Here is a 14,042-nt window from a genome sequence, read left to right as displayed (position 1 = left end):
CAGTCTCCATGATGACATCCCTCACCTTATCCACAAAGTCCATGGTGTTCTGTATGTGGTGTTCTGAGCTGCCAACTATTGCTGAAAACAGCACCTCAGACTGAGGAAGTCTCTTGGATGAGAGACGAAACGTTTCTATATTTTTTTGCTTTGTTTTGTTTTTTGTTTTTTTTGAATGTCCAGAGGACCAGATTAAACTTTTTTGGATTTTTCTACCTGGATTATTGATCAGGCATCAGGATATGTATGTGAATGTTTCTGTAAAGTGCCCTGAGACAACTTTGTTGTGATTTGGCACTATATAAATAAACTGAATTGAATTGAATTTGTGACAAAAAGGTGTCAGCAAAGGTCAAAGGAAAGGTTTACAAGACAGTGGTGAGACCAGCTATACTGTATGGTCTGGAGACCGTGGCAGTAGGTGCGCCGCTTGAGACCGGCTGCACGTCTGTTTGCTTGACTGAATATTGACAGACTGAATGTGATCTTTTGTCCCATTCTATTAATGCCGACCTGCATTAATAGATTTTTTTATTCGAGTGAGGAGTTACTGGAAATACCAAACTATGCCAAGGCTGGTATACGCCACCTGATTCCCACGGAGCTAAGGCGCAAGTACCGAGGATGTTGAGCTGGTCGTAAACACAAAGTTAGAATGTGGGCTAGAGCTGAAAAGTGGAGGCTTTCGAAACCACCAGTTCCCTCTGTGGTTATGGGAAATGTTAATGCACTGTCCAACAAGATGGATGAGCTTACCGCATTGATAGGGAGCCAGCAAAGCTACAGAGACGCTAGTCTGCTTATCTTCACCAAGACGTGGCTAACCGGCTACATACCGGACGCTAATGTGGACCTGCCTGGCTTCTTCGCTGTGAGAGCTGATCATGATCCCAATTCCAGTGGAAAAAGCAAAGGAGGGGGACTCATCCTGTAAGCTAACAAGCGCTGGTGTCACCCAATCATCTGACTGTTAAAACTGTAAAATGCAGTCATGACTTGGAGCTGCTAGCGGTTAGCATCAGACCTTACTACCTCCGAAGGCTGATGCTGAGGCAGTGTGTGTCTATATTTAACACGACTATGGAGCTACTGTCTCAACACCCAGATGCATTTTTTCCTCATTTCTGGGGACTTTAACCATGCCACTTTGGGTAATACTCTTGCCTCCTTCCACCAATACATAAGCTGTCCCACTAGGAAAAATAAAACATTAGATCTGTTGTATGCTAATATCAAGGATGCATACTCTCTCACCCCTCCCTTCCTTGGGTAAATCTGATCATAAACTTGTTCATTTGCAACCCATATATACTACTCTGGTGAAGAGGCAAACTGTAACTACAAGGCAGGTCAGAAGGTGGTCCCCTAAAGTAGAGCATGAACTAAGGGATTGTTTTGCCACCACTGATTGGAATTTATTGGTTAACTCACATGGGGATGACCTGGAGGGTGCGGTGGGGTGTACGACAGACTATTTGAACTTTTGTATGGACCAGGTGGTACCTGTTAAAACAGTAAAGTGCTTTGCCAACAACAAACCGTGGATCACTGCTGGAGTGAAGGAAGTTCTTAATAAGAAGAAAAGGGCATTTAGGAGCAAAGATTGGGTGATGCTGAGGGAGGTACAAAAAGAACTGAGAATCTGCCTGAAGCAAGCTAAGGAGGCATATAGCAAAAAGCTTGAGAAGAAGCTGGAGGATAATAACATGCGTGAAGTCTGGAATGGCATGAAAACTATTACTGGTTGCAGCAGCAGGGGAAGGGTGGGCGGTATGGACCTCCAGAGAGCTGAGGATCTGAACTCATTTTTTAATCGGTTCAGTCCCCCAGTGACCAGCTGCTCACCCCCACCGGCCTCCCCTGATCATGTACATACTGTTCCTCTTCAAGATGCCTCTCTTCCATTCTTGGAGGTGCCAGCCACTCCCATCTTAACTCCTCCATCCATCACGGTGAACCAGGTGACCAGGGAGCTACGACATCTCCATTCGAAGAAGGCTGCAGGTCCGGACCAGGTCAGCCCGAGCCTCGTGAAAGCCTGTGCTGAGGAGCTGGGTGAACACTTACAGCAGGTCTTCAACTTGAGTCTGAGGAGAGTTCCTTCACTGTGGAAAACATCCTGCATCATTCCAGTTCCAAAGAAGACCCAACCCCGGGAGCTTAACGACTATAGGCCAGTTGCACTCGCATCACATGTGATGAAAACACTGGAGCGACTCGTCCTTCAGCTTGTTCATCCTCAAGTGTTGGCGGTGAGAGACCCCTTCAATTTGCTTACAAGGAGAAGATGGGTGTTGAAGATGCTGTTATGTACCTCTTACATCGTGCCCTCACATACCTTGATGTGGGTGGGTGTATGGTGAGGATGCTATTCCTTGACTTCTCCAGTGCTTTTAATACAATCGATCCCAGCCTTCTCCAGGAGAAACTGAACACCATGACTGTGGACGCCGACCTGGTGCGCTGGATATCGGACTATCTGACCAACAGGCCCCAGTTTGTCCGAGTTAGGGGTTGTAGGTCCTCAACATTGATCAGTAGTACTGGAGCACCTCAGGGTACAGTGCTCTCGCCCCTCCTCTTCACTCTCTACACCACTGACTTTCAGTACAACTCTGAGACATGCCACATGCAGAAGTTCTCTAATGACACTGCTATTGTGGCATGTATTAGGGAGGGGGAGTGTGAAGGACTTTGTTGGGTGGTCCCATCAGAACCAACTTTTGCTGAATACCACTAAAACCAAAGAGGTGGTGTTGGACAGTAATTCATGCATTCATTACATCCAGGCTCGACTATTGCAACTCACTCCTTTTTGGTATCAGTCAGACCTCCATAGCTAGACTCCAACTGGTCCAAAATGCAGCAGCCCGGTTTTTGACCAGCACAAGCAAAAGAGAGCACATTACACCTGTTTTGGCCTCCCTACACTGGCTTCCGGTTCACTTTCGAATCAAATTCAAAATACTCTTGTATGTCTATAAATCACTAAACAGCTCTGCCCCCTCCTATCTTACTGATCTGCTCCAGCCGTATGTCCCACCACGTTCTCTCAGATCAGCAGACCAATTGCTCCTAACAGTCCCAGGAACCCGTCTCAAGCGCAGAGGTGACAGGGCCTTCTCTGTAGCAGGCCCAAGACTTTGGAATGAGTTACCTCTGCTCGTTAGACAGGCCCCCTCCCTCACAGTTTTTAAATCTCGCTTAAAAACACACTTTTATTTCCTGGCTTTCTGCACTGTGTGATCTGTGCTGAGTCTGTGTGCATCACACTGTGTTAGTCATGTTGCAGTTGTTGTTGTTATCCATTACTGTTTTTGTTGGTTTCTACTTTTTGGTGTCCTGTTATGTAATCTGTTGCTATGTGCTTGTTCTGTTTGTCCCTGTACAGCACTTTGGTGTGCTTTGTCACTGTTTAAAGTGCTTTATAAATAAATTGGTATGGTATGGTATGGATTTCCGCAGAGCTCCACCCTCTTTGCAGCCCATTGTTATTGAAGGATCGGAAATTGAGGTGGTCTCAACCTATAACTATCTGGGACTACAGCTGAACAACAAGCTGAACTGGACTGCTAATATGGATGCTGTGTACAAGAAGGGGCTGAGCAGAATGTATTTTCTCAGAAGGCTGGCCTCTTTCAGGGTCTGTTCTAAGTTATTGCATATGTTCTACCAATCCATTGTGTCCAGTATACTTTTTTTTGGTGTTGTGTTGGGGGGGCAGCACTAGGAAGATGGACATCCGAAGGCTGAATAGGCTCATTAAGAAGGCGGGCTCTGTGGTGGGACTGGGCCTTGACTCTGTGGAGAAGGTGGTGGAGCAGAGGACGCACTCCAAGATCAGGGCAATCATGTCCAATCAGGGCCACCCCGTGTACTCTGTCCTCTCTAACCAGCAAAGTTCATTGAGCTCCAAACTTTGTTCACTGAGGTGTTCTACTGAGAGACTAAAGAACTCATTTGTCCCTCGTGCCATCAGGTTGTATAATTCGGCCAATCCTGGCAGGAACCAGAGAAACTAGCTGGTTTTTATCCCCCAACATAGTTACAGCTTTATCTCCTCTTGGGTTGTTTGTTTAATTATTATTGATCTTTTTTAATACTAGGGTTTTATTTATTTATTATTATTATATATTTTTTATTCTGGTGTGTTTTTATCTTGTTGTTTGTGTGTATGAGAGCTACAGATCGCCATGCAATTTCCTTCGGGATCAATAAAGTATCTATCTTATCTATCTTATCTATATTATCCATCCATCCATCCATCTATCTGACAAAAAGACAGGAGAAAGAACTGGAAGTGGCAGAAATGAAGATGTTGAGGTTGTCCTTAGGAGTGACAAGGATGGATAAGATTAGGAATGAGATCATCAGAGGTACAGCACAGGTTGAACAACCGAGAGATAAAGTTAGAGAGAAGAAAAGAAAAGCTTTGCAGAGAGTGGTAAAGGCTGCACAGAAGACTGTTGGAGTCAGCCTCCCCAGACAGACATTTACACCTCCAGATGCAGGAAGAGGGCCACCTGCATCATGAAGGACCCCACTCACCCAGCACACACACTTTTTGTCCCGCTCCCCTCGGGCAGGAGGTTAAGGAGCTTTAAGTGCAGAACCACTAGACGGAGGAAGAGTTTCTACCCTGATGCTGTTAGATTCATGAATATCTAACCAGAATAATCACTGTGAAAAATCACATTATGTTGCTGCTGATCTGTTTCATGTTGCTGTGTTCATTCGTGCTCATCTGCTCACATAGACTCATGTTCGTGCTGCTGTTCGACGTATTGATCTTATGCTACTAGTGCTTAGCGTATTATTAGCTGACGTTTTTCTTAGTTCATATCTTAGATCTTATTACTGTTTTTCGTTTACATTTTATTGTTGATTTAACTGGGACCCTGCGTACATAATAATCTTGTTCCACGACATGTTCCACATGAGATGCGAATGACAAATAAATCTCTCTGTCTCTGTCTGTCTGTCTAGAGATGCCCAGACTGAGATGGTTTGGACACGTCCAGAAGAGGAACCATGGGTACATTGGTAGAAGGATGTTAGAAATGCAGCTGCCAGGAAAAATACAGAGGAGATATATGGATGCAGTCAGAGAAGACATGGAGGTAGTTGGAGTGAGGACAGAGTATGCAGAGGACAGAGTGAGAAGGAGGAGGATGACTCACTGTGGCGACCCCTGAAGAGGGAAAAGCCGAAAGAAGAAAGAAGCTCATTAATCCAGGTAGATAACAAAAAGGTTAAATCATGTCATCTGGACCAATTTCTCACTTAACTGTTAGCTGCTACTGTATGTTGAGCTGAAAGTTTGAGCTTTCAGCATCACTAAAGAGGATTTCTTTGAGCCTGGCTAGATCACCATGGTAACAGAGACTGAACTCAACACCTGTTGTTACAGAACAGGTGATGAGTTCAGTTTAAACTCTGAGTAAAAAGCTTTGTCCTTTCACTGATTGTTTTCTTCTTACTGAGATCCCAAAACAGACTGATACAACTTTATAAATCATCAGTTACACCCACTGCTGTAAGATTTTAAATTAACAAACTGTCAAATAGCAAAAAGCTAAAAAATAAATCCATTGTTATTTTAGTCATCCAGAGCTACTTACATCCCTTTCAGCAAACATAAGAAAATACTTGAAAACATGAATCCATTTACACAATTTGCACTCAAAAGACTGCAGTCAGACTACAGAAAAATATATGTGCATTGTACAACATATTATTGGAACCATAAACTGATCATACAGCCTCTTCAAAATAACTGAACTATCACTTTAACACTCAGACTCCTGTTGATTGGACATGACTGTTAATCAAAATATTTCCATCCATCCATCCATCCATCCATCCATCCATCCATCCATCCATCCGTATCCATTTCTTCCTTTTCGGGTTACTGGTGCCCATATCCAGCATTCACTGTGTGCGAGGTGGGGGGCACCCTGCACAGGTCTCCAGTCCACCACAGGAACACCTGGACAGGTCTCCAGTCTATCACAGGGACACTTGGACAGGTCTTCAGTCCATCACAGGGACACATAGAGACAAACAACCATTCACTCTCTCATTCACACCTAAGAACAATTTAGAGTTACCAGTCAGACTAACATGCATGTGCTGCCCCCACAACCCAGCTCCACAAAGACCATTATTTGCTTGTTTTCAGCCCAATGGTTTACTATGTTTGTAGTTTAGGATTGTTTTTTGTAGTTTTTTTTATTTCTGCCTCTAGGTGCCACCACTAGTCGACCAATAAAGAGTGATCCTGTCTAGTGTTCAGAGACCTTTGACATGAAGCAGACATGTTTGGTTAATCTCATTACCTGTGTGTGTCCATTGGAAGTGAGTAACATTATTTTTGCTCTATTATTATCCTATATAAGCTCAAAGCAGTATTTGACCAAGTTCTGTTAAGTGCAATGATCGTTCGAGGCCTTTCTGAGTGTTTTGGAGAAGCTAACTGCTAACCACTTAATGTTACTTATTTGAGGCCTATAGGCCTAGGCCTGTGTATTAATGCAGTTCATGTCTGTAGCTTATATTTTCCAACTGTTATGCTGTGCATTGTTGTGTGATGTATACTTAATGTTAAGTACTTGTAAATGTGATAGTCATTTATGTGCATTTAGGCTGTACATTTTCATTGCTAATTATCAACCAGGTCTTAAAGTTATGTTTATTACCATGTGGACATTTAAGTTGCATTTAAATATGTTCTCATAGACTAGTACTTATCATTTATATTTTGTTCATTCTCTTGTAGAAAACCACACACATGCAAACGCACCAATTCAACCACAATGGAGTGATAATGTTTGTGTTCAAGCCAAAGACAAGGTCAAGTTAAACTCAGAACCTGGACATTCTCTCCTTTTATCTCAACTCAACTGGACATATATAATTGCTGTCCTGACCCGACACCCTGAAGTGATTGCTAATCCTCTGTAGTGAACTAGGCCTCCAGTCAAAACCTGCCTCTGAAGACCTTCATGGGACAGGAACTGTTATTTTATTGATTTGAATCCAGAAATGCAAATTAGCTCATCCAGAGACTTTCTAATTGTATCCTGAACTAATCAATTGAAAGAACACTCTCTTTTTTATATTATCATTACTATTTTACAATATCTTGATAATCAAAAGTGTGTTTAGTTCATACCATTTTTAAATGTTGAAGTGAACCACTCATTTTAAATCAACTGTGAAACAGTATTAATGATTTTTTTAATCCTCATTCAAAGTAGAAATCAAGTTAAATGTCTATTTTACAAAGTAATTATGCATTTTTGATCTTCTGTCTGAAATGAGAAGGAGTGATGTCGGTCAAAAGTCGGACACATTCAAAAACAAGTTTATTGGAACGAACTGTCGTGTTTTTAAACCTCTCAGACAGAAACAAGAAAACTGGCACCTGTAAGTCTGTCATTTTTCCAAAATATTTTCTTGTCTGTAACTAACCGTTCCTAAACATTTCTGATGTTTTCTCGACTTGTAATGACCCTCTGACGTAACTAAAACCACACCCCTGTTGGTTCCTTCAACCAATCAGGACTTCCTAAAAGTGACCAGAAGAAGAACTCTTTAAAAGTCGACACTTCCTAGTTCCAGCAGTTAGTTAGTTGGTTGTTTGGTTCCGTTAGTTCTTCTGGTTCTGATGGAGTTCGGCTGGAGTTCCTAGGAGTTCTTCTGAGTTTTTCTCAGACTCAGTTTTCTGAGTCTAGTTGGGATTATGGAGCCTTCCACATCTGAGTGGAACCTCTGATGGACTCACAGCTCGCTGTGTACCTACCCGGGAGGTGAGCATGTTGTTGAACGGAGTACCGTCACTACTTCGGACGATTCTCAGCCATCCTAAGGAGACGCTGAAAGGTAGCGTTGAAATGGAACTCCGTACCGGAGCTGACCTATCTTCTGCAAAGGTAACGAGTCGCTTCACTACCTAGTGTACCGGGGCTGAGCTGGGGTCGGATGAAGGGTGCCATTCCTCGTCAACACTCTTTCTTCCTCCACATTTTTCTCCATTTAAACTCCTTCATTTCCCATGTTTAAACTTCTATCTTGCCAGTAATTAATCCAGATATCTTCAGAAATGTCTGTTGTTTTTATTAAGTAAAACGTGCCAAGTTTTATTAATCAGAGCCGATCAGTATAATCAAGTGTACAATGTTTTGATGTTAAATTTTGATTCTGTTAATAAATGACCACATTTATTTTGATGGGTCAAAGAAAATTAACGTCTCATGTCACTGATTAAACCATCGACAACACAGTACCTCTGTCACATATCTGTCAAGTAGCTCGAAAAAGTGAGAACCCGTTATTAAAAATTGACTGTAGTGGAGCTCTAAGCTAACTGAAGCTAACCTAGCCTTTTAGCATAATACTACACCTCATACAAACCAGTTACAGTCCTCATTATATGCATGTTTTTGGTCTGTGGGAGAAAACTGGAGTACCTGAAGAAAACCCATGCAGCACGGAGAGAACATGCAAACTCCACCCAGAAAGGGTGGAGATTTGAACCTGCGACCTTCTCACTGAGAGACAACAGCTCTACCAACTGAGCCACCGTGCTGCCTTTCAAAATATTCCTATTCAAACATCAATACATTATACATTATTTTGTATTAAAACATCTGATATGGAATTGTGTTCACTCACCCCAAAACTTTCACAATCTTGTGTTTGCACAGCTCCTCTGCTAGTACCTCCATGCTGCTGTCTGATAGGTTGTTGACACACAATCTAAATGCAAAAGTTAAACAAACAAATAAATAACTTTTCATCTGTCAGTAAAAGTCATTAGTGCCACTTGGAAGTGTGATGATTATTTAGGATTTTCTAGACATTAAATAAATATGATTTACAATACTCACAAGTTTTCATGTGCACTGAATCAGATTAGTCAAATGAGGAAAAAAATAGTATAACTTTAGTTATTGTTTGAGAAAATGTATCTAATAATAATTTTTTAAGAAGTAAAAAGCACCCCTGACACCAATAGAAAGAAGACATGAGTTTGAAGCAGAAATGTTAGCTTCAAAGCGTTACCAGTAATCTGGTTACAGTTCAAGAATTCAGTTCAAGTATTTCAGGGTTTTGTTCACAAGTGAGGAAAGAATGGAGCATGAGCTCAACAGATGGATCTGTGCAGCTTCTGCAGTATTGTGGACTCTGTGCCGGTCTGTTGTGGTGAAGTGGGACCGGCCGGTTTACTACCCTCAGCTATGATCATGAACTGTGGGTAGTGACCATAAAAATGAGACTGCAGATACAGGTAAATGGTAAATGGACTGTACTTATATAACACCTTTCTATCTTATTTCAAGATACTCAAGACATGTTACACTACAATCTGTGTCCTCATTTACCCATTCATACAGCATTCTATTAGATCTATACAAAGCTAAATGAACAAATCATTCTAATGAGACTAATCAGTGCTTTGGGTCACGTTCATACACTGATGGGACACACATCAGAGGCTATGAGGAGTTCAGTATCTTGCCCAGGGACATTCAGCATGTGACTGCTGATGGATTCGAACCCTTAACTCTCGCATTGGAGGACGACTGCTCTAACCACTCAGCCACAGCCGCCCCAGGTGGTTGAAATGAGTTTCCTCCACAGTGTAGCTGGACTCTCCCTTAAGTTCAGTTATCCAGGAGGGACTTGGGAGTAGAACCACTGCTCCTCCACATTGAGAGGAGCCAGTTGAGGTGGTTCAGGCATCTGGTAAGGATGCTCCCTGAACGCTATCTAGGAAGGGATGTTTGGCCATGTCCAAATGGGAAAACACCCCAGGGAAGACCCAGGACATGCTACGTCTGGGTTGGCCTGGGAACTCCTTGGAGTCCTCTCAGAAGAGCTGGAAGAAGTGGCTGTGGACAGAGAGGCCTGGACCTCCCTGCTCAAACTGCTGCCCCCACAACCCAGCTCTACAATAAGAGGAAGATGATGGATGGTTGATGCAAAGTGTAAAACTTTTCTTTGATCAGAAAAATCTAAAAAAAAAAAATTGGGGGGTTTAAAAAAAAAACACGTCTTTCATACCAAAAATGAGAGGGACCCGTTGGCCCATTATTAGTGCTCAGTTCAAAAGCCTGCCTCTTTGTTAGAATGGAAATGCATTAGTACCACTTGACTGAGCAGCTTACACATCTGGAAAGGCATCATCAACGCAGAAAGTATACACGAGTTTTAAAACAACATAGGTTCCCATCCAAAGGACAGTTATCCTCCAACAAGAGAGTGGGAGGTTCGACTTCATCAGTATGAAGTCACATGTCGCAGTGGCCCTGGGCACTAAACTCATTGCTTCCAATGTGACTCATCGGTGTCTGAATGTGATCTAAAGCACTAATTGGTCTAAACTGAATCATTTATCCAGATTAGTTTTGTAGAAATGTAGTAGAGTGCTGTATGAATGTCTGTGGGGAGGAGAAAATGAGGCACAGATTGTATTGTAAAGTACTTTGCATAGCCTGTTTGGCTAGTAAAGAAGCACAATCCATTTTTATCGCGTAAACATGACCCTGTCCAAACGTTTTTGGTAAATGTTGCTGCCATACATTCAAATTGATCTTTAAAAAATCTCAGTTTAAACATTTATGTTCCATTGTGGAAAATAATGTGTTTAAGAGATTTGCAAATTGTTTTTGTTCTTTTTTTTCTTTTTTTTTTACATTTTACCCACATTTTCACTTTTAGAGAGCTGGGGTTGAACTTTAAAATAAAAATGTTATGTTTAAAGAAATGGGTTTATTATTCCATTTCTTAAGACATAATATTGGTGGTGTGTTGATTTGGGCATGTTTTGCTACATCTGGTCCAAGATAGCCTTCAGTGAAGAAAAGATGAATTGTGGACAAAAAAGTTAGAACATTTTTTCACTGGCTTTTAAAAGAACCCATTAGCATCAACAAAACAAACTCAAGTACATATAATAAATAAATAAAAAATCATTGATTCACATACTTTTGGAATTTATGTGTCATTGAATAACTCCCTCACTTAACACATTACCATGAGTACCGGTATTACCAACGGTAACTAAATAAGGCTTGAAATATTTACTTTTAGACTCAGATATTTTGTTTGTCTGTTTTTCTTACCTTACAATTGTCATCATGCAAAACGAAGGCCTGAGCTGCTTCACACCATAGTCACTGATGTTGTTGTTATCCATGTCAAGCCCCAGTAGCGTCCGTCGGTGCTGCAGCACAAAGTTTAGGGCAGTGCAGTCACCTGAGTGCACGTTGCAGTACCCCAGCTTGATGAAACCCGCTGTGATGCCTTTTGCTGTCATCTTAGCAATCTCTTTGCTTCCTGTCTCATAGATGCATCTTAATATCCAGAGAAAGTTGGGCAGAACATGAACTTTCTTGCCTTCGTTACCTTGAAAGACGGGCAAGCCCTGCAGGTGGGACTTGACACTGGTGGACAGATAGGACTTCAACAAGGCTTGCTTCTTTTTCAATAAAACAGGAGGCACCAGATGTCCCATCAGACTTGTGTGGTTTTTGGACAGCAATCCTGACAAGAACAGATTTGTAAACTGAAGGTGCTCGTTTGTTGCAAAGGACTTCTTTTCACTGGTCTTTTCAGAGCTGCTAACACAGCAGGCCAAAGGTAGAAAAGGTTGTTTTCTCTTTCTGCTACATTCTGTAAAAAACTTGAGGACGGAACTGGCAGCAGCATCCTCATCCAATACAAGAGCAAACGCTGCCAAAAAGGACTGAAGGGTGGTGTGGATGAATTCAAAAGTAGTGGTATCGCCACTCTCATTAAAGTTGTTGACAGGTCTGAGAAAACCCATGACCATGTCCTCCTCTGTCAGACCAGACTCGTTGATTTCCATCTGGTTGCAAAGAAAACTCCCCCTCTTCAAACCTTGAAGGGCCAGTGTAGCAAATGCCACAAGAGGCCTGAGCCCAGCTCGGAAAATTTCTGAGGTGCAGCGGGTACTTTTCTTCAGCAGAGAAGGAGCAGGAGATGCCGATCGGCTGAGGAACACTTCAGACAGTAGGAGAAAGATGTCAGTAAGTGTGAGGCAGGTTTCAGGCAGATGAAAACTATCATGCATTGTGTGCAGGTGACTAAAGCTCTTGAAGACAATCCAGCAGAACAATGGAGTGGAACACAAGCCACAGAGGTGAGGACTGGCATCCAGCTGAACTGACACCAGCTCCCTGTGATCCTGCTCCTTGAAGTGCAGATTTATGTACGTCTTTAGGTGACCTGGAGAAAAGCCACGTAAAACCACCTTCTTTTTGATCAACCGACTTTGCATTTCGACTCCCGTTCGAGTTGTGAGCACCTTCTTGGAGCCCTTGAGTAGTTTCCCAGAGAGCAAGCTGATGAGCAGCTGGAGGGAGTTAGCGCTGTCCTCTGGAGACACCATTTCAGGAACATTTATCTGGTCTATAACCTCCTGAATCTCATCGTAGCCGTCAAAAGTAAGAATAACCTTCCCAGGAAAGCGCAGGATGTAATCAAAGACTTCATTGTTGGGATCGTGATCTGGGTAGCAGTTGTATTTGAACAAAAGATCCCTGAGGGATATCTGCTCCGAATCTTTAAAGATGCTGAACATTCTGCAGCGAAACTTGAAAAAAAAGATGGCATCTGTCGGCAGCTCCTTCTTGGACCAGAGGTTCTGTAGCTTCTGCAGAAGAATGGATTTTCCCACCCCAGCGTCCCCCATCACATAGATGATTTCACCTTGGGGATTGAAAACTCCATCATTCCCCAGGATCTGTTTCAGAGAGTCTATAAAACCAAGACTTTCATTGCAGTCATTCAACATTTCCATCATGGTATCAGTGTAGAGATCCTCTAACCGGGTCTCGTCTTGCTGACCATAAGACATGATGAAGCTGGTGTCTCGGTTCATCTCATCTCGCAGCTTTCCACAGTACCTACTGACTGAAAAAGATAAGCACTCTTAATAGAGATCTGTTTTTGCTTAGGCTGGTATCTCACTGGATTTTAACAGTAGGAGACTAGTTGGCAACTCAACCGTGATTTCATCTACTGGAGTACACTTTAGAAATTAAGACTTGTGAATAGGACCTCTTTTTTTAAATGTTATTATCATCATCAGTGTGGTTAAGTACCTGAACTTGTTTTCTGTTAGAGGAGAACATCTGTGTAAAAATTTAGCTTGCACAATTTTTTTTACATGTTCATACGTCATGAGACAAGACTGTGAGCCTCTGACTTGTGAGAAAAGTAAAAACTGCCAAAATATATACCTGAGGAGGTCCTTTGACTGGGTTAACTAGAAAAAAACATGACTCATGGATGGATGGATTGACTGATGGATGGATGATGGATGGATGATAGGATGGATGGATGAATGGATGTATGATGGATGGAGGAATGGATGGATGATGTATAGATGATGGATGATGATAAGATGGATGAATGGATGACTTGATGGATGGCTGGATGATGGTTGATAGATGGATGGATGGATGATTGATGGATGAATGGATGAATGATGGATGGATGATGATAGATGGATGAATGATGGATGGATGGTGGATGGATGAATTGAAGGATGATGGATGGATGAATTGAAGGATCATGGATGGATATAAGATGGATGATGGATGGATATAAGATGGATGAATGGATGAATTGATGATGAATGGATGATAGATGGATGGATGATAGATCTATGTGTTGATGTATGGATGATTATAGATGGATGAATGATGGATGGATGGTGGATGGATGATTGATGGATGATGGATGGATGAATGGATGGATGAATGATGGATGGATATAAGATGGATGAATGGATGAATTGATGATGGATGTATGATAGATGGATGGATGATAGATCTATGTATGGATGATGATGGATGCTGGATGGATGGCAGAGGATGGATGGATGGATGATGATAGACGGATGAATAGATGGATGGATGATGGATGGATGATAGATGATGGATGGAGAAATGGACGGATGGATGGATGGATGGTGGATGTATGATGGATGGATGAATGGATGGATGATG

The 14,042-nt window shown here is 42.2% G+C and overlaps 1 protein-coding gene across 1 annotated transcript in view; it reads right to left on the bottom strand.

The window, feature by feature from the left end:
* Window positions 1–14,042, bottom strand: part of LOC119410420 (nucleotide-binding oligomerization domain-containing protein 1) — a 109,755-nt gene that overhangs the window by 36,496 nt on the left and 59,217 nt on the right. Inside the window, exons 2-3 of the mRNA XM_037677332.1 lie at window positions 11,130–12,942; window positions 8,677–8,760 (exon numbers count right to left, since the gene is read on the bottom strand). Coding sequence (XP_037533260.1) covers window positions 8,677–8,760; window positions 11,130–12,942 — 1,897 coding nt within the window. The remainder of the gene's footprint in view (window positions 1–8,676; window positions 8,761–11,129; window positions 12,943–14,042) is intronic.

The sequence above is a fragment of the Nematolebias whitei genome, chromosome 5 (assembly GCF_014905685.2).
Source record: "Nematolebias whitei isolate Nwh7 chromosome 5, NemWhi1, whole genome shotgun sequence".
Taxonomy (NCBI): Eukaryota; Metazoa; Chordata; class Actinopteri; order Cyprinodontiformes; family Rivulidae; genus Nematolebias; species Nematolebias whitei.
Note: the sequence above shows the minus strand (reverse complement) of the source record. Positions and strands in the feature narration are given on the sequence as shown.